The sequence below is a fragment of the Saimiri boliviensis genome, chromosome 1, assembly GCF_048565385.1.
Source record: "Saimiri boliviensis isolate mSaiBol1 chromosome 1, mSaiBol1.pri, whole genome shotgun sequence".
NCBI lineage: Eukaryota > Metazoa > Chordata > Mammalia > Primates > Cebidae > Saimiri > Saimiri boliviensis.
This window is the reverse complement of record NC_133449.1, coordinates 32,158,608-32,179,182: the sequence shown is the minus strand read 5'-3', so window position 1 is coordinate 32,179,182 and position 20,575 is coordinate 32,158,608. Positions and strand designations below refer to the sequence as shown.

General features: G+C 36.9%; 1 protein-coding gene across 12 annotated transcripts in view; it reads right to left on the bottom strand.

Annotated features, from left to right (window-relative positions):
* The window catches only part of BIRC6 (baculoviral IAP repeat containing 6), a 267,531-nt gene that overhangs the window by 93,737 nt on the left and 153,219 nt on the right, over positions 1-20,575 (bottom strand). For all 12 annotated transcript variants that reach the window (XR_012516772.1, XM_039475342.2, XM_039475325.2 and 9 more), the window contains 12 exons: positions 18,899-19,461; positions 16,546-16,721; positions 15,573-15,669; positions 15,238-15,432; positions 13,659-13,859; positions 10,234-10,513; positions 9,098-9,354; positions 8,747-8,855; positions 6,230-6,451; positions 3,400-4,180; positions 925-1,068; positions 375-504 (listed from right to left, as the gene is read on the bottom strand). Coding sequence is in view for 11 of the 12 variants with exons in the window: in XM_039475342.2 (XP_039331276.2) it covers positions 375-504; positions 925-1,068; positions 3,400-4,180; positions 6,230-6,451; positions 8,747-8,855; positions 9,098-9,354; positions 10,234-10,513; positions 13,659-13,859; positions 15,238-15,432; positions 15,573-15,669; positions 16,546-16,721; positions 18,899-19,461 (3,155 nt within the window). In the remaining variant the exon portion in view is untranslated. The remainder of the gene's footprint in view (positions 1-374; positions 505-924; positions 1,069-3,399; positions 4,181-6,229; positions 6,452-8,746; positions 8,856-9,097; positions 9,355-10,233; positions 10,514-13,658; positions 13,860-15,237; positions 15,433-15,572; positions 15,670-16,545; positions 16,722-18,898; positions 19,462-20,575) is intronic.

Sequence of the window (20,575 nt, the reverse complement as noted above, 5' to 3'; positions counted from 1 at the left end):
TGGCGCGATCTCGGCTCACCGCAACCTCCGCCTCCTGGGTTCAGGCAATTCTCCTGCCTCAGCCTCCTGAGTAGCTGGGATTACAGGCATGTGCCACCATGCCCAGCTAATTTTTTTTTGTATTTTTTTAGTAGAGACGGGGTTTCACCATGTTGCCCAGGATGGTCTCGATCTCTTGACCTCGTGATCCACCCGCCTCGGCCTCCCAAAGTGCTGGGATTACAGGCGTGAGCCACTGCATCCGGCCTATTCTTTTATCTTTCTAGTCATTAATGGTTGCCAAATGGATGCAGAAAATAAAGTTATAAAAACAATAAACTCCATATACATCAAACATAAAGTTAAAGAAAAGCTAATACTTAAATCTGACTTGCCTGACACTCTGTCAAGAACATCTGATAATGTCGTTGAGACTGGTAAATGAAGAGTACGGAATTTGTGGCCTGCTCCATACATTGGATGCTGGATGACGTGGCTAGTAGCATTAATTCTACCTTTGTATAGCTGAAAATCAAGAAATCAAGGAAATCAAAAGTAACTTTTTGGAATACATATTGTTATAAAATAATCTCAAAAGCGTGTAAGAAAAAAATATTCAAATCCTATCCTATAAGACATAATTTATTTTAGATATGGCATGTTTGCCATGATTTGTTGGTCAACTTTTGCATTATCAATCTGTACCTAATATGTTTCTCTTTTTCCCACAAATCAAACTATACTACTCAGGTAAAATTATGTTATTCCTAGGCATGAGGAAGAGTGCTATCCTTAAAGTGTCAAGTTCTGTCATTAGATATAAAGGCTGTGCTAGTTTCAGTCTGTTATATGAGAAGTTAGAACATAGGTAATAACTTCAGGCTCTGATAGAAAATTAGAAAACATTGTATGTGCACAGCCAATGATTAAGTGTTAAATACTCACTGGACATGGAGACTGAAGAAACATTGTCACTTTCTCATCTTCCAGCATCAACTGTAAAAATAATCTTCGTATAAACCCTGAAATGTTCCCAGATGTTGGAAGGTTCCCTCTTTGAGGAGATGTCTGAAATAGTTCACAAAGAACCTGGCGAGACAAAATATTTAAAAAGTTAAATGCAAGATTTATATGCAGATTTCTATTTCGAAAGATTAAAAAGAAAATAGAAAATATGAATTAACAAGTTTATTTTAACATATCAAATCAGCAACTAAAGAACTAATGTCTCGGGGGGGGGGTCTAGTGGTTATGATTTTTTGTTAAAGGAGGAAAGAAATGATTTCATCTTAAAATATATGAATACTGAAGGAGATAAAGTTAAAATTTTTAAAAATGTATCCAGGGTTTAAAAAAATTACTACTAACAGATTTTCACATAATGAATATCTCAAATAACAAACTTCTGTTAACTTTAGTAAATACTGATGTGGTTATGATAAAATAAAAATTATTTTTAAAAGTATATTAAAAATATAGAACAAGGCCAAACACGATGGGTTGCACCAGTAATCTCAGAACTTTGGGAAGCTGACAGAATTCCTTGAGCCCAGGAATTCCAGATCAGCCTAGGCAACATGGTAAAACTCCATCTCTAACTACACACCTTCCCCCCAAAAAATCAGCTGGGTGTGGTGGCATGTGCCAGTAATCCCAGCTACTTGGGAGGCCGGGCCAGGAAGATTGCTTGAGCCAAAAGCTTCAGTGAGCCATGACTGCGCAACTGTACTCCAGGCCTGGGCAACAGAGAGAGATCCTGTCCCACCTCACCAGCTCCCCTCAAAATATATATAAAGCCTTAATAAGGAACTAAAAGAGAAATCAATGGGACACAAAGTGTTCATGCTACCCAGAAGCACAAACCAAAAATTCGAATACCTAAAATCATGCCCTTGGGTGAAGTTGGTAATTTAAGCACTTTCTTTTAATATGCATGTTTAGCACAGATACTTTCATAGTAATTAATTATTACAGGCATAAAGTATCTTGCTCTCCTTCTTCTGTTTTGTTTGTTTTTGTTTTGGCGACACAGTCTAGCTCTGTCGCCCAGGATGGAGGGCAGTGGTATGATCTCAGCTCACTGCTGCCTCAACCTCCTGGGCTCAAGTGATCCTCCCACCTCAAGCATCCTACGTAGCTGGGATGAAACGTACATACCACCGTGCCCAGCTAATTGTTATTATTATTTCTCTTTTTGTTAGACAGGGGGTTTTGCCAAGTTGTCCAAGCTGGTCTCGAACTTCTGAGCTCAAGTGTTGCACATGCCTTGGCTTCCCAAAGTACTGAAATTATAGGTATCAGCCGCTGTGCCTGGCCTGCTCTTCTTCCTAGTAAAGCTAACTCCTTCAATATTTTATACAAATTATAATACCTATCTTTCTAGGTACTAATAAAGTTTGACTTGAATAAGCACTATTTAAATAACAAGTGGAAAAATTATTTACTAGTGTCTACCGTATCTCATATAGCCTCTATGCTAGGTACGATATACAAATTAAAATATTTAACCGTCTCAAAAATTCCTTGAGGCAGGTATTGCCAGCCCCATTTTATAAGATTAAACAATATGCCCAAGGTCACAAGAGGTAGCCAACAGCAAAATTTTGCAAAAAGCCAACTAGAATTATTCTTGAAATAATTCTACCTTTAGGATTTTGGGCCACAGAGACATCATATAATAAATTATCTTCCACATTTTTTTTTAAGATGGAGTCTCACTCTGTCCCTCTTGACTCCCTGAAACCTCCACCTCCCTGGTTCAAGTAATTTCCCTGCCTAAGCCTTCTGAGTATCTAGGATTACAGGCGCACACCACCACACCCTGCTAATTTTTTTTGTATTTTTAGTAGAGACTGGGTATTACCATGTTGGCCAGACTGGTCTAGAATTCCTGACCTTGGCCTTCCGAAGTGCTGGAATGAAAGGTGTGAGCCACCGTGCCCGGCCTATCTTTCATATTTTTTATGTGATTTATCTGGAGTCTCCTATCTGAAATCTAATCTAGTGCCTGTATAAAGAAAACCAAACTATCAGTATGGTAATCTGGTTACCCAAAAATACAATGCCTCAATGCACATCAGTATCCAGTCAGCAGTATCAATACTGTTCCAGCAGCTAAAATGTTCTTTCAGGCATTTTCTTTTTGTTTGTGGAAATGTTTTTAAAATGAGGATTGTATGATCTAGCTAGGATCCCAATGAATTTGCCAATCATCTCACTATAAAGAACAAGCGAATTCAAGTGACAGCGTATTTTGAGGGGGAGAAAGGAGAAACAGTACTTTAATTATAGTTTACATTCAGATCCTTAAAGGCCCTTACCACCCGCCCCCCCTAACAAAATTTATTATCACCTGGCCTTCATACATGGCCCTTTCTTATATAATAAAACAACTAAAATGTAAGTTAGTTTTTCTCTTACCTGTGCCATCAGCTTTTGATTATTAGGATGGCATGAAATGCACTGCAGAAAGAATGCAACAGTTGCATTCTCAATTGCTGTGCGCTGTTGAGTAGTCAATCCTGTTGCAGCAGCTGAAGAAAGAGAAGCTGATCTTGTACTGGTCTGTTGTGCACCTAAATTATGGCTTCCAGAAGTGGACCCAGAGTGACACAATAAAAACAGAAGTGCTGTCCATAGCGGGTTGACTTCAGAACCACCAAGCCAATCTTTCATAATATGGCTATTGCCAACTTCTGTCAAAAACCTAAGAATAGGAGCAACTAGGTCTGCTGTGATAGGCATCTTATTACATTGTTGTGGAACATGATGGCGCCTGAGCTTGTCTTGGGAAGTATCTACTGACTGAGCAACGCTTTCTGAGTTAGAAATGTGGCTAAAGCAGAAACTAGCCAGACTCCTCACAAGAAGAGAAGGCAAACCTGAGTCTAGTAATTGTTTAATAGCTTCTGGAGATTGAGAAGAGGAAGCAAGGGTAGCCAAATGTGATTCAGTTAATGCAAGAGGTGCTTGTGCATTTTTAGAGTCATCTGTTAAAGATGAACTCAGATCCTGCTTTTTGCTATCATCTGTCATGGACAGTCTATGGTGACACTGCACTGGAGGAGGGGTAATTCCCATCCAGCCCATGAGCAAAGAAAAATAGTTTGGGTGTATGTGACACATTGAGCAAAGTAGACTGTCAACAGCTTTCTTCAAAACCATATTGCAGGGAAGAGACATGGACCAATTAAAAAGTAACCTAGAAAAATAAAAGATATCATATTAATGATACAAGTTTATTTTTAGAAGGAACTCACTGTTTCAAATATTTCTATTATAGTTCAATTTATACTCTGACAAAAATTATATATACTGAACTGTAATATTTAACACTGCGTATATATGTGTGTGTGTATATATATATGTCACATAAACAACAAAAAATCATGCCAAAGAAATGTTTACATTAAACTCCACATGACTAATGGCTTAAATTTATGTTTGCAAATAAAAAACTATTAGTGAGGCTCACAAATTAAGTCAAGGATTTGATATTTGCCAACTACTAAGGCCAAATATGAAGAAGAGCTACCAGAAGACAACAGGCCTATTTTTAATGTGTCACAGGAACTCTTCAAAAATAAATATATTCTGCTGCAGACTTAACAGTTACCTATCAGTAAGTTCAGCAAAGACTTAGCTAAATGGTGAAGAAATGTAGTTAAATAAAAACTACATGTCAAAAGGACAATCTACAAAAGTCTAAAAAAAATTTTTTTTTTTTTGAGACAGAGTTTCGCTCTTGTTACCCAGGCTGGAGTGCAATGGCACGATCTTGGCTCAGTGCAACCTCCGCCTCCCGGGTTCAGGCAATTCTCCTGCCTCAGCCTCCTGAGTAGCTGGGATTACAGGCACGCGCCACCACGCCCAGCTAATTTTTTGTATTTTTAGTAGAGACGGGGTTTCACCATGTTGACCAGGATGGTCTCGATCTCTTGACCTCGTGATCCACCCGCCTCGGCCTCCCAAAGTGCTGGGATTACAGGAGTGAGCCACCGCGCCCAGCCGAAAAGTCTCAAATTTTCTAGCTTTACATTTTTGTTCTTTTTTGAGATGACATCTTGCTGTTTCCCTGAATGAAGTGCTACTGGTGCCATCATAGGAAAATGCAGCCTCTAACTCCAGGGTTCAAGTGATCTTCCCACCTCAACCTCCCAAGTAGCTAGGGCTAGAGGAACATGCCAACAAGCCTGGCTAATTTTTAAATTTTTTGTAGAGACTTGGTCTTGCTATTTTAGCCAGTCTGGCCTGAAACTCCTAGTTTCAAGTGATCCTCCCATCTCAACTTCTCAAAGTTCTTTTTTTTTGAAACAAGAGTCTCCCTCTGTTGCCCAGCCTGGAGTGCAGTGGTGTGAGCTCAGCTCACTGCAACATCCACCACGCAGACTCAAAACTACTCTTATACCTCAGCCACCCAGGTAGCTGGGACCACAGGTCCATGTCACTCTGGCTGACTTCTATGAGGGGTTTTTGGTTTTTTTTTTGAGACAAAGACTTGCTCTTGTCACCCAGGATGAAGTACAATGGCATGATCTCGGCTCACTGCAACCTCTGCCTCCCAGGTTCAAGCAATTCGCCTGCCTTAGCCAGCTGAATCGGTGGGATTACAGATGCATACCACCACATAGGGCTAATTTTTGTATTTTTAGTAGAGACAGGCTTTCACCATGTTGGCCAGGCTGGTCTCAAACTCCTGACCTCGTGATCTTCCCTCCTTGAACTCCCAAAGTGCTGGGATTACAGGTACAAGCCACTGCCTTCTGACTTTTGTATTTTTGTAGAGACAAGGTTTCGCTATGTTGCCCAAGCTGGTCTTGAACTCCTGACTGAAGAGACCTTTCCACCTCAGCCTCCAAAGTGCTGGGATTACAGGTGTGAGTCACCACACCGGGCCCAAAGTTCTCTAGCTGTACTTTCCTGCCACCGTTGTACATTAAAGATAATATAATTTGGTGGAAAAATTTGCAACTAAGAATAAACACTATGAACCACAGGAACATCTACATCAAATATTCTAATTTTAGGTTAAAAAAAAAATCAGGCAATACTGCTAACATATCTTCTTAAAACACAAAGATAAATTACAGTTGTTTGACAATTCATTTCAAAAGTATACCTGATTATCTTTACTACCTTCAAAATATTATGTTTCTCCAAATTAACATGTAAAATATTCTGTTTTATCAAGTGAACATTAAGTGATCTAGCACTGGGGGGTGGGGGAAAGAATTTCACAAATCATACTTACTCAAAGAGCTCTTGGTCCAAGAGTGCCGGTAAATCATACTCTACAAGCAACTCATAACTATGCCACAGAATGGCTGCTACACAGTGCAAATGGGAAGGAGATGGCATCAGAAGACCATACTCTATTGTTGAGGAGTTAGGGCACATGTAGTTCATCTTGCCACTTCTCTTCATAGCAGCCACTTTTGCAGAATCACTAACCCATTTTAACAAGGCTTGAATTCTTAAATGAAGAAAAATGAATTCACATAACCAACTATAGTACAACTGGCATTTAATATAAATACCAACTCTGCATGGTAATAGGATAATTATGAGAATAATATACTAATTGTTCTTATTTTAATCTAAAATAGGGAAAAAAAAGGAATCTGACAGCAACAAAGACACAGTAGTTCCAGTTCCAGTTCTCCAATAACTTTACCAATTTTAACCAACCAAAAGGTTTGAGATTAACACGCTAGTACAGTGATCTGAGGCTAATTTTTCATTGTGCAAAGTCTCATGAAATATAGCATGTTTTCATATCCCTGGAACCTAGCATTAAATACTAGTAATAGCCACTTACCCTCATGCATTCTGACAACAGAATATACCCTCAACATTTACAAATATTTTTTAAGTATAATTTTTATATGAGGGAAATTAACCTTAATTTATTTTCTCTGTATAGTACTTTTAAAAACAGAGGTATCTGTTATTTATAAGTAACAAGGTTATTGGTCAAGTATCACACTAATCCAAATCCCCTGGATCTGAGAACCAGTAAAACACACCCAATTTTGAACCACTACCTGAGAGCAAAAGACTTTTTAAAGTAATAATACTATAGAGTTTGTAGAAAAAACAAAACATGGGATAAGATTTGTCAAGTTCTTAAAACACTGTGTTTATATTTGGTTTAGTTTTCTTCAAATTTCTATTTTAGAATATTAGATTCTGGCTTCACAGTAAAGAAACGGGGATAGGAAGGTATACAATACTAATTCTGAAAGGTAAGACTCTTAAACTTTCAATTTCACATGATGGATGATAAAAACAATTCAGAAGACAAGGAAGCCAATTTTCTCAGTCCAACGATCTTGTCATTAATGTCAGTTTTATACGACAAACATTCATGTTTTAAAAAACACTATGCAAAGAAAGTGAATTAAACTTGATTTTCTTCTCATAAAAAGCCACAATATTATTTAAAAATTAAATGATCCTAAGAGATTTCAAGCAACCTGTTCTGGAAAAATATTTAACACTGATATTTTAAACATTTTAACCACTACTAACCATTATGATTCAAATTTGGCATAAATTGTTACTTTATCAAAAAGAACTGCGGCGGGGATGGTGGCTCCTGCCTGTAATTCCAGCACTTTCGGAGGTCAAGGAGGGCAGATCACCTGAGGCCGGGAGCTCAAGACCAGCCTGACCAACATGGAGAAACCCCATCTCTACTAAAAATACAAAATTAGCAGGGCATGGTGGCACATGCCTGTAATCTCAGATACTTGGGAGACTGAGGCAGGAGAATCCCTTGAACCTGGGAGATGGGAGCTGTAGCGAGCCGAGATCGCACCACTGCATTTCAGTTTGGGCAATAAGAGCGAAACTCCAACTCAAAATAAATAAATAAATAAAGCAATATATATTTAAATGTTTTTCATAATTTTGGTAATTTATTAAAGAAATTAATAAAACATCAAATGACTTCATTTTAAACATAATTAATCCAAATATTAAAAAGTAACATAAATCAGGAAGTACTCTCTCTATAAATGTGTTTTTCTAATATGAATGCTATATATAAAAACAAAAAATGCCAAATATTTGCCCAAAAATTTATCGACAAAAATATGTTTCAAAAATACTTCAAGTTGGTATCAATTTGGAAGTAAAAGATATCAAGGTAAAAGGACATTAGGACAACTCATGAAAATTACCTAAATGTTATTAAAAAAAAAATCACTAAATATTTAGCTGAAGTGTTGAAATATCATTTTCATGGTATAATATTGTTTCATTCTGTGGTAAGTAGCAAGAAAGAGTGCAGAGAGTAACGAAAATATGTCAATGAATATGACAATCAATAATAAACATTTAGAACAACCGTTATCAACAATCGAAATACCAATTATAGACACAATATTCCTATACTCATATACATGTATTAAGTACTACCTAAGATAGTAGGGCTCTGATACCATCAGTTTACAAGGGTCCTTTCACAACACAGCCAACTTAAAAACATAGGTTTTATTCCATTCCATTCCTCAAAAGCAGTATTAACTAAGAATTCTATTTAAGTTCAAATTTGCTTAAAGTATGTTCAAATATATATAAATGTATATCTAATGTTCATGAAAACTTGCACAAGTTACATTGTGTGAGGAATATAGTAAACATACAATATACAACAGTTGTCCTAACTTTTATGAGATCATCTACAGAAAAACTATCTAAGTAACATTCACTACAGCACAATTGTGTGCATGTGTGCTTAATTAAATGAAAAATAAAATCATACCTGTCTTTTGTACCAGGATCCTGAGTTGTTCCAAGCTGGTAAAGAATATCTATCGTAGAGTCAGAAGAGAGTCCATTTAGTCTTCCAAAAAGTAAAGGGCTATTCAAATCTTGCAACAAAGAATCCAAAGAAAAAGTTTGCTAAATAAGCAAGTTAATGATGAGAACATTTACTTAATTTAATTTATTCATTAAAAATGAGTCTTTCATAAACTCCAACAACAAAGTCTAAAAATAATAAAACTAAAAGAAAATATAATTTCCCCAACAGAGTTAAGCACAAAGATCACATAGTTCAACTGCTGTTACTTTACAGACATGTAAACATTTAAATATCAAAGTTAATTATCACCTGTAGGATCACTGCCTGATGCTGCACAATTTCTCAGGAGAATGTCTATGAGCTTCAGGCCAATTCTAGTAGACTGCAGTCCTATCTTTACAAGCACAACCTCGATGTTGGGTGAATGCATTCCACAGTAAGGTGACATCAGTAAGGCAGCACAAGTCTGCAGCAGATTAGCAGTAGGTGCAGCTGCACTTGCCATCATTCCTTCTAGATCACTTATGTGAGTAAGGCAATGATGTAATAATCGTAACCATCCAATACTGAAATATACAATACAAAATGACTTGTCTGATCAATGTAAATAGCTCAAATCATTTCAGGGTAGAAAGTAACTTTTTAAAGATCAGTATGCTATGTTTCATAAATAGCATTAACCAATTTAAGAAATGTTTTTTAGAATGCTGCAAGTTCAGTAAACGAAAGTTTGCCCTATAAATCACATACAAAAGGACTTGTATCCATGGCATTTAAAAACCATGTGTTTGCTTTAAGAAATCAGCCAGAAACCTGTTTTCACATGCAATTATATGTTGATACAAACAATTTACTATTAAAGACTTCTAAAACTGAATCTTAGCACCTTCAGAATAGAAATCCTAAATTTATTTTAATCAGGCAAAACTTTTGATAAAATCCATCCATAAAATTTTCAGCTGTGAAAAACTATCAGAAAAATGTTGATTAAAAAATGTATTTGGGTCCTTGTTTGTTTGGTTAATCCTTCTGTTAACTAACACTCAGATATTACCATATTAAGACTAGGTCCCTGCTTCTAAGGGCAGTTGGTATGGTTCAGATGTAATCCTGGTCATAGGCATTTGCACATCCCAGTAACAGAGTATGATACAAAAAATTACAAGCCAGAAAATTAGAACCTACACCTACATGTAGGATACGGATCATCTTAAAGACTAAACATACATACACCTCAATTTTAATCAGTCTCAGCATTCTGTTTCCGTAAAACTGTCTCTATTACACCTAATAAAACTGTATTACATAGATTCCGATAGAACAAAGACCTTCCTAAGACCTAAAAAAGAAAAAACCCACAGAATAAGTAAGTCCCCTATCTCCCAACCCTGCCAATAAAATAAAAAAGGACAGAAAACTTTTTTAAAAAAAGAAACAAAACATACCTTGTTTTGGATACCTGATCTTCAGAAGGAAGGAATGGATTATTAACTGTTGCTGAAGAGGTAGTACCAAAAGCAGTGAGCCCCAATAATTTAATTTGTGAAAGGCCTAATGTGCTGGCATCTCGTGGACGATGTAGTCTAAGGCAGACGGCAGAAGCTACTTCAGCTTTTACAAGCTGAATTTTTATGTAGGTGAGACCACTTGTGACAACAGGAGTGGACAAAGGTAGCATATTTACTCCATCTGCGCTTACTTCAACAGACACTGAGGATGGGCAGGCTATTGAAAGAGAAAATCGAATCATCACAAAAGCAAAGTAAACTAGATTGGACAGTTTAATAAAAATCCCAGTAAAATAGCAGCTTTCAGTTGTATTCATCATGAACTTATAAAAAGAAAATTTATACCACAAATTGACAATGACTTTTACCATAATTTTGAACTACTTTTCAACACAAAATATTTGATCTACAATATAATTAAAATTATACTTAAATATTCCAACATTCACCTTAAATAAAGAGGAATAAAAGAAGTGTGATGCACATATACTTGATGCTCCCTCTGAATAAAACTGGCCAAATAGGTAATTATATCATCATTTCTTCTTTATTCAAAATTATCACAAGCAATATGAAACTATATTTGATTAATATGCTATGGTTTACTCTTTTAAATAATTTGGAAAAGAAAATGTAATAAAACTTGTTTTTCTACCAATTATTTTATTACTACTAGATTGTGACATTTTTAAACATTGAGCTTAACCTCACAGCTAAGCTTAGAAATTGCTTTTCTTTCTTTTTTTTTTTAGACAGAGTCTCACTCTGTTGCCCAGGCTGGAGTGAGTGCAGTGGTGCAATCTTGGCTCACCGCAACCTCCCCATCCTGGGCTCAAGTGATTTTCCTGCTTCAGCCTCCCAAGCAGCTGGAACTACAGGCAGGTGCCACCAAGTCCAGGTAATTTTTTAATTTTTAGTAGACACACGGTTTTGCCATGTTAGCCACGCTGGTCTCAAACTCCTGACCTCAAGTGTTTCACCTGCCTTGGCCTCCCAAACTTTTGGAATTACAGGTGTGAGCTACTGTGCCTGGTCTCATTTTCAAATTAAACCAAATATCCACAAGGATTTTTAAGAAATCAATTCTTGCTCAAATTTAAGGAGTCCCTAGTGAACAAACAACTGGTAGTTACTACAGGAAAATTCTTTCTTTCTAGCTTAACATGGAACCTATATAATAAATACATGTCAACTGAAACCTTTGAAATTTCATTTATTTTTTAATTTCACTGGTAAAATATGAAGGAATTACATGCCAGGTTTACACTGATAACTAGACAGTCAAATTAATTTTTAAATTTACTCTTCAAAACCTTTTGTTTGTTTGTTTGTTTGTTTGTTTTGAGACGGAGTTTCGCTCTTGTTACCCAGGCTGGAGTGCAATGGCGCGATCTCGGCTCACTGCAACCTCCGCCTCCTGGGCTCAGGCAATTCTCCTGCCTCAGCCTCCTAAGTAGCTGGGATTACAGGCATGCGCCACCACGCCCAGCTAGATTTTTTGTATTTTTAGTAGAGACGGGGTTTCACCATGTTGACCAGGATGGTCTCGATCTTTCAACCTCGTGATCCTCCCGCCTCGGCCTCCCAAAGTGCTGGGATTACAGGCTTGAGCCACCGCGCCCGGCCTCTTCAAAACCTTTTGAGGAAAGTATTACCTACATTTTACACAAGCAGACACAGTAAAAGAGATTAAGTAATCCACACTCCAACAAGAACAAATGACACATCTTCGATTAAAGTTCATGTCTGATCCTAAAGACTGTTATTTCCACTATATCAAAACGTATTTTCAACTTCTGCCTAATCCAATAATACACCCAAATTTCTTAATCAAGTACACTTAAGTAGGGAATACATAAACCAATTAATTTTTCATAGGAGTTCCCCCTTTGTAATATGCTTCCTGTATCAATCCCCATGTGCAAAATCGAGCTGAATTTCAAAAGCCACCACTTATGACCGACCTCTCTGCTTTCCAAATAAAAGCAATCTCTTCCAAATTTTAGAGGCAGCCCAAGTCTTAAATTGACATATATTTTGCCTTTTAATATAGTTATTGTTGACCTCCTAAAACACTGTGTATTAGCATATTTTCCTTTTACCTTTATATTATCTGTTTTTATCTAAGTGGTGTGGATGCCACAAGTAATTAAGATATATCTGTTTAATCTTGCAAATACGTAGAAAAAAATTGTTTTCTCCAAAGATGCCAGGAATCTACAAAATTTCCCATAGCTCCTCATCCAATTATTGAGTGATTTTTGACAGCAATGACAATCAATCAATAAACGGAAGTATGTGTATTAATTTAAGCAATTCTGAGAATATCATAATTATATTGAAAGAATTTGGGAATCACAAAAAATACATAATGGGCTGAGTGCAGTTGTTCGCATCTGTAATTTCAGCACTTTGGGAGGCCAAGGTGAGTAGATTGCTTGAGTCCAGGAATTTGAAAGCAGCCTAGGCATCATAACAAAACCCTGTCTCTACAAAAAATACAAAAATTTAGCCAGGAGTAGTGGCACACACCTGTGGTCCTGGCTACACATGAGGCTGCGTGGGGGATCATTTGTGCCTAAGAGGTCAAGGCTGCATTGAACTGAGATATCTAAACTGTACTCCAGCCTGGGCAATAGAGTGAGACCCTGCCTCAAAACAAAAACAAAAACAAAAACAAAAACCACAAATGAGTATTTCATATTCTTTATAAATAGTTGAACGAGTTAGTGCTCTTAATTTATTAATATTTTGTAAAAATTATTTTGAATTGTCTTATAAAGTTCAATAAAATGTATTCTAAGAACATGCATCAAATGAATGATACAATATTATAAGGATACTGAAATATTACAATAAACACAGTATGAATGTTAAAATCACATTGAGGTCGTCAAAATATTATAATAAAATATTATTCAGAAAGGTAGTTATCTTCTAAAGAAGCTGGAGGGCAGACATACAAATCTACGCTAATTTCACATTGCAAGGCTAGGACAAAGGTCTAGGCTAAAAAAACTAACACGGTAAAAAAAAAAAGATGTAATGAATTCATATTCATACATCAGCTTAATACTAAAGCTTGGTAAATTTCAGAGAAAAGAAAATGCGAAATAATATATAACTGGAAAATATCTGTTTACACTTCATCACACATTCTTTTTGTCTGAGGTTACTGAGGTTAACAGTCATTTCACAGGAAATGACCTGGTAGTATTAATTATTTCACTAAAAATTGCTCAGAAATTACACACTTTGGTGATCACAACTAAATGTATTTCTGCTCACTAAATATTTTTATTTTCAAATGTTTCTAAATTAAAGTTTGTTCTTATAATACTTCTTTATAACATACTACTTACTTGCAAGAGATGCAAGATGAGGCTGGATATGTATCTCCTTAAGCAGCACTGCTGCAGGAAGGTGAATGGTAAGGTCACACCAAGCTTCCTCTGGAAGAAAGATGTAGGACCAAGCAGCAGAGCGAGCTCTTCTATGAGGGGGTGTGGCCTGCAATAGCACTTCAGCTGGTTGGGCTGTAGGACTACTAGATGTGATTGTACCTAGAGAAGACATTTTACATAAAATAAGAACTTGCAAAAGATACGTAATAAAGCCTTAAGATCTATTCAAATAAAATTAAACCAGAAAAATTAACTGAAAACATGAACAACTGATTCTCTTAATGTATTTAGTATCCTATGACTGTAAAGATATTCACAAAACATTAGGAAATCATGTCAACTAACAAGGTGACAAGTTCATTATTAACTGCTATCTAATTTCTTTATACTCATGTGATACATGAAAAGTAAAGATAACAGCAATACATTTAGCTCAATAATTTTCTAACTATTTAAATAAAAAACAATGTCCAATATATCCTGCACCTTTAAAATAATCTTTATTCTAAGATGTCAATGTCTATGATTTAGAAATATGAAAAGAAAAATTAAAAAGAAACTACGTGAACTGGATAAAAAAGTAAATACCTAAATTCAAAACTTTTAAAAAAGATAGCACCACTTCAAGGCCAGGCACAGTGGCTCATGCCTGTAATCCCAACACTTGGGGAAGCCGAGGCAGGGATCACTTCAGGCCAGGAGTTCAAGACCAGCCTGGAAAACATGGTGGAACCTCATCTCTACTAAAAATACAAAACAAAAAACAAACAACAACAACAAAAAAACAAATAGCCAGTGTGGTGGCACACACCTATAATCCCAGCTACTCAGGAGGTTCACCACGAAATCACATGAACCCAGGAGGCAGAAGTTGCAGTGAGCCAAGATCACGTCATTGCACTCCAGCTGAGGTAACAGAGTGAGACTCTCTCAAAACAAAAGACAGTACCACTTTAAGAAGGAAAATAAGATTTCAAACCGATTAACATTTAAGGGAAACTTACTGAAGAGTCTCTATACAGTTTCTTAAATTGTGCTTCTATTTAAACTCACAAATAAAAACAAATTTTACTGCCAAAGAACTGTTACAACATTCCCTCTTGGGAGGCCAAAGCAGGTGCATCAGGAGGTCAAGATCGAGACCATCCTGGCCAACATGGTGAAACCCCGTCTCTACTAAAAAACACAAAAATTAGCTGGGCGTGGTGGCCCGCACCTGTAGTTCCAGCTACTTGGGAGGCTGAGGCAGGAGAATTGCTTGAACCCAGCCGACGGAGATTGCAGTGAGCTGAGATTGCGCCACTGTACTCTAGTCTGGCACCTGGAGACAGAGCAAGACTCCGTCTCCCAAAAAAAAAAAAAAAAAAAAATCCCTCTCATAAATAGAATGTTGAGATACCTACTACCTTTAAAATAAAATGTTTGTAATTAAAATAGTGATAGTATAACATCATGAACCTACTTCAACTAATTTTGCTTCATACCAGCTAATAAACTGAATAAGTTCATACAAGTAAGATTTAACAACACTTCTTACCGAGGGGTGCAAAGTTATGAATCCCTTCAGCATTGTCAGGCTCAGAAGCTAGTATTCTTGTTTTCAATGTGCTGTCAACAGCTTTATTAGGACCAGAATCAAGAAATTTCATAATAGTTGACACCATACTTCTTGCAGTGTTCACAATAGCCCTTGTACTAGTAACCATATTATTGCATATGAGCTGAACACCACCTAAATTTACGAAGAATATGAAATGAAATCGATCTCAGGACAGGTAGTTCAACATCGAAAGTAAACTTCCACAGAAGACTACGAAAATGAAAATGTAACATAATTACACTTCAATGACAGTTGGTGAAATTTTATCTTACCCATATCGTGAAATGCTTTCAAGGCATCACTAGTATCCAATACTCTCAAAATGAACCACAATAATGGCTCAGATAACTGACAAGTAGCAAGAGAGCCCTAAAAAATGAAATACACATTATGACTTTGTGTTACTGAGAATAAAAACAACTAAACTTCTCAATGCATGTACTATTCCTTCCTAGTTACTTTTTGTAAACTGACAGCCTTAAATACACTAAATACAAAATGTCTGCCAAAATACATAAGGAATATTACCTGAATTAAAAAAAAAAACTGCCTGAACTCAGAGTATGTTTTAAAGCATCTATCTTCATCCATTATTATTTACTCCCTTAATGAGCATTTAGACACCAATTTCATTTAAAATTTGAACCTCTGTATTTTCTGAGAAATATATACAATCAACAAATGTTTAAGAAAACGATAATTATACACTGCTATATAAGACATAAGAAATTATTCTAATATTTGTATTTCAAACTGGGAAATCGACAAGAAAGTGAAATAATCTGATCCCTATAATTTCATTTGTAAAAATAAACAGAAAAAGGAAAAATTTTGTAACCTATTTTCTTTAATTAGCCTAATCTGTTTTAATGGTAAGAAAACTAAATACACAATGTAAATTTCATATCACATCTTCTTACGTAACAACTATGGAGAATACCTCAGTATTACACTATGCTAGTATTAGGAAAAAGAGAACAACTTCTTGGAACTATACTAAAAGCTCTAAAACTCAAGAACATATTAAATGCCTTATTATTGTATCACTGTGGTGATCTTTGAAAATACCACTTCAAGGAAACTTTATTCTCCAACCTTTATTAATAATCCATAGCCATCTTGCACTGATGCTTTTCATTGCCCAATATATAATAAGTATACTTATTTGTCTCTGTCCTATAATTTTCCACTTACATTGTCAGAAATTCATTTGAATCACGGCAACTGTTCTTGGCTTGAACTTACTTGTCTGCCCATATATCCACAGGCCATGTAGGTTAAAATTGGCTGCAGCATCATGTGGACTGTAGAAGCTTTTTTACTAAGGGTTGTCAGTATAGTAAATAATCCATCCCCAACTGATATGGCATCCAGCCCACCATGAAAGTTTTCATGTTTAGTGAGATGTAATCCACTTGCTCCTAGGTAAAATAAAAGATTCCACATTAAAAATATACACATCTGTTGGGAGGCCGAGGCGGGTGGATCACGAGGTCAAGAGATCGAGACCATCCTGGTCAACATAGTGAAACCCCATCTCTACTAAAAATACAAAAAATTAGCTGGGCATGGTGGCACGTGCCTGTAATCCCAGCTACTCAGGAGGCTGAGGCAGGAGAATTGCCTGAACCCAGGAGACGGAGGTTGCGGTGAGCCGAGATCGCGCCATTGCACTCCAGCCTGGGTAACGAGAGCGAAACTCCGTCTCAAAAAAAAAAAAAAAAAAAAAAAAAATATATACACATCTGGCCAAGCGCAGTGGCTCATGCCTGTAATCTCAGCACTTTGGGAGGCCGAGGCAGGTGGATCACCTGAGTTCAGGAGTTTGAAACCAGCCTGGCCAACATGGTGAAATGAATAACAATTAAAACAGAGAAGCTGAAAAGCCATGTTTTCCAAAACTGCTGAAGAATATATAATAGCTGTCTATACCTCCTACACATACCCCAAACTGACTCCTAGTGAGTAAAATATAAATGATAATATTCAGTAGAGTGTAGTTTACAGCTATTTTCTTACATGAGATACCTCTATGATCACCAACAATAAAAATAGGTTGTTCTGTTATGTGACTGAGAGAACATCACTCTACATACTAGCTATACATCAAGAAGAGAGGACATGAATAGAAAAGGAAGTGTAACTATACTTTTTAATCAAAAGGAAGATATGGCTGTTTCCCATATACTGACAAAGAAAAAAATACCAACAGGCAAAAATATATTAGAAATAGATTTTGCCACAGTATATAGATGTTCAATTATTTTAAAAATTTAAAGTACTAGGCCGGGCGCAGTGGCTCAAGCCTGTAATCCCAGCACTTTGGGAGGCTGAGGTGGGTGGATCACAAGGTCGAGAGATCAAGACCAACCTGGTCAACATGGTGAAACCCCGTCTCTACTAAAAAAATACAAAAAATTAGCTGGGCATGGTGGCACGTGCCTATAATCCCAGCTACTCAGGAGGCTGAGGCAGGAGAATTGCCTGAACCCAGGAGGTAGAGGTTGCGGTTAGCCGAGATCGCGCCATTGCACTCCAGCCTGGGTAACAAGAGCGAAACTCCGTCTCAAAAAAAAAAAAAAAAAAAGAAAGAAAAAAGAAAAAAAAAAATTAAAGTACTAACATTCAAAAAGGTAGAAAAGTTAAGCAACAGCATATAAACTTAACACTGATATGTGTCATAGAAAATGTTACAGTGTGGATAAAATTTTACATTTTATTTTTAAAGCAAACATGAACAAGCAATCCTGGTCTTTAACACAAAATGATGTGAAATAAGACCATCCTGCCCAACATGGTGAAACCCCATCTCTACTAAAAAATATACATATATATAAATTGGCTGGGTGCAGTGGCTTACACCTGTAATCCTAGCACTTTGGGAGGCCAAGGCAGGTGGATCACTTGAGGTCAAGAGTTCGAGACCAGTCTGCCCAACATGGCAAAACCTTATCTCTACTAAAAATACAAAAGCTGAACAGGTGTTATGGCACATGCCTATACTCCCAGCTACTCGGGAGGCTGAGGCACAACAATTCCTTGAACCTAGGAGGCAGAGGTTGCAGTGAACCGAGATCACGCCACTGCACTTCAGCCTAGACAACACAGCAAGATCTGTCTCAAAAAAAAAAGGGGGGGTGGTGGTGGTGGGCACCTGTAATCCCAGCTACTTGGTAGGCTGAGGCAAGAGAATCACTTGAATCTGGGAGGCAGAGGTTGCAGTGAGCCAAGATCACACCATTGCACTCCAGCCTAGGAGTAAGACTCCGTCTGGTTGGGGATGGAGGGGGAAATTAGCCAGGTGTGGTGGCAGGCACCTACGGTCCCAGATACTTGGGAGGCTGAGACATGAGAATTACTTGAACCTGGGATGCGTAACAATAAAAAGAAAAAAACAACAACAAACTGACAACATTTTTCATTATTTCACTTTCAATCATTAATTGAAGCCCCTATACAAAATTTCTCACAAATAAAACAGTCACGAAAAACTTAAAGCAGTTTTATACTATAAAGTAAAAATGAATCCATATATTGCTTAAAAAAAGACAGTTATAGTACCAGAGACAACAGTAAGATTAATATTCTCAATACATACCAATTATCATTGCCATGGCACTGCTATTACACAGGCCCAGAGCAGACAAAATCTGGCTCATAATCTGTTGGTTGGCTAAGACTAAGTCAGCAACATATGCAGGTGATCCTTGAATACTGGTACTACTTCCATTGCCATCTTTGCCTCCTGAGGCTTTTTCTTCATCTGAAACACTATCTGTTGTATTTGCGGTCACAGATACTCTTGCACTGTATTCCCTATTGCCTGAAAGAGGCAGCTGCACTAAAATGTTAACAAGTTTTAACAAATCAAACATGAGTTGATCTCTTGTCATTTCGCCACAAACTGCTTTTGCATCACCTGGACGAATAAGGTTGGCAAACAGTCCACCAAAGCATGCTCGAGCACCCACGGAGCTATCTGATCCACTTCTTGACATTACTTTGTCTGAGCAAGTGATATAGTGGTGAACTAAAAATGTAACAGATTCTATCACAGCAGAAATACTACTAACTGAAACAACTTCAAAATTCTGCTCCAGAGTGAATTCTAAGAGCTTCACTTGGGCATCCAGAGGTCCTTGGCCTGTCTGGAAAGCACCCCTGCAGAGAGAAAGAGATACAAGAAAGAGGATTAAAAACTAAACATTTTAAGTAGCTTTGAAAGCAGTAACTTATCACAATATAAGAAAGTTAAACAAATTATTGGTATTCACTGTTTTGTGAGATAGCTGATAGTTTTAATCTCTTGTTGAATTCTTGTTCTTACCTCTATTTTACACAAATTCAAAAACAACTTCCCTTCCAAATACAAAAGTAAGGGAACAAGTATATCTGAAAGTGATTTTGAAGCTAGACTAAAATACTTCAAAATCACAAGGCACTTGTGATAATGAAATGAGTTCTAATTTTTTACATTCTCAAATAATGCTACTGTAAACATTCCCTACTGATAATGATATGTAAAAATTAAGATTCAACCAAATCATTCTTATGTATCAAAATTGAATGCTCTTCAAATTCTGCTTATGCCTAAGATAGAGAATGCTGAAAAGAGCATCACCCTCAATCTAACAGCAAGAAAAAGACAAATTAGGCCAAGTGCAGTGGCTCATGCCTATAATCTCATCACTCTGGGAGGCCAAGGCGGGCAGATCACTTGAGGTAAGAAGTTCGAGACCAGCCTGGCCAACATGGTAAAACCTCATCACTACTAAAAATACAAAAAATTAGCCAGGCATGGTAGCATGTGCCTGTAATCCCAGCTACTAGGAAGGCTGAGGCAGGAGAATTGCTTGAACCCAGGAGGCAGAGACTGCAGTGAGCTGAGATCATGCCACTGCATTCCAGCCTGGGTGACAGAGCCAAACTCTGTTTCAAAAACAAACAAAAAACAACAAAGACTGTCTAAAGTAAAAAAAAAATAATAATAATAAACAAAGGTTGCACAGTACTGTGTGTTTACAGTATATGCAACAGTAAAAACATGACAACTACATCACAAAAGATGGAAGAGAAAAACTGAAACTATACTGTTAAGTTCTGACATTATATAAGAGTGGAATAATATTTGAAAGTAGAATGTGATATAAAGTACGAGCTTTCCTTGTAAAGCCAGGAAAACTAGTATTAAAAACTTCTGGTTATAAGCCGGGCATAGTGGCTCACACCTATAATGTCAGTGATGGGGATGGATTGCTTGAGTTTAGGAGTTAGA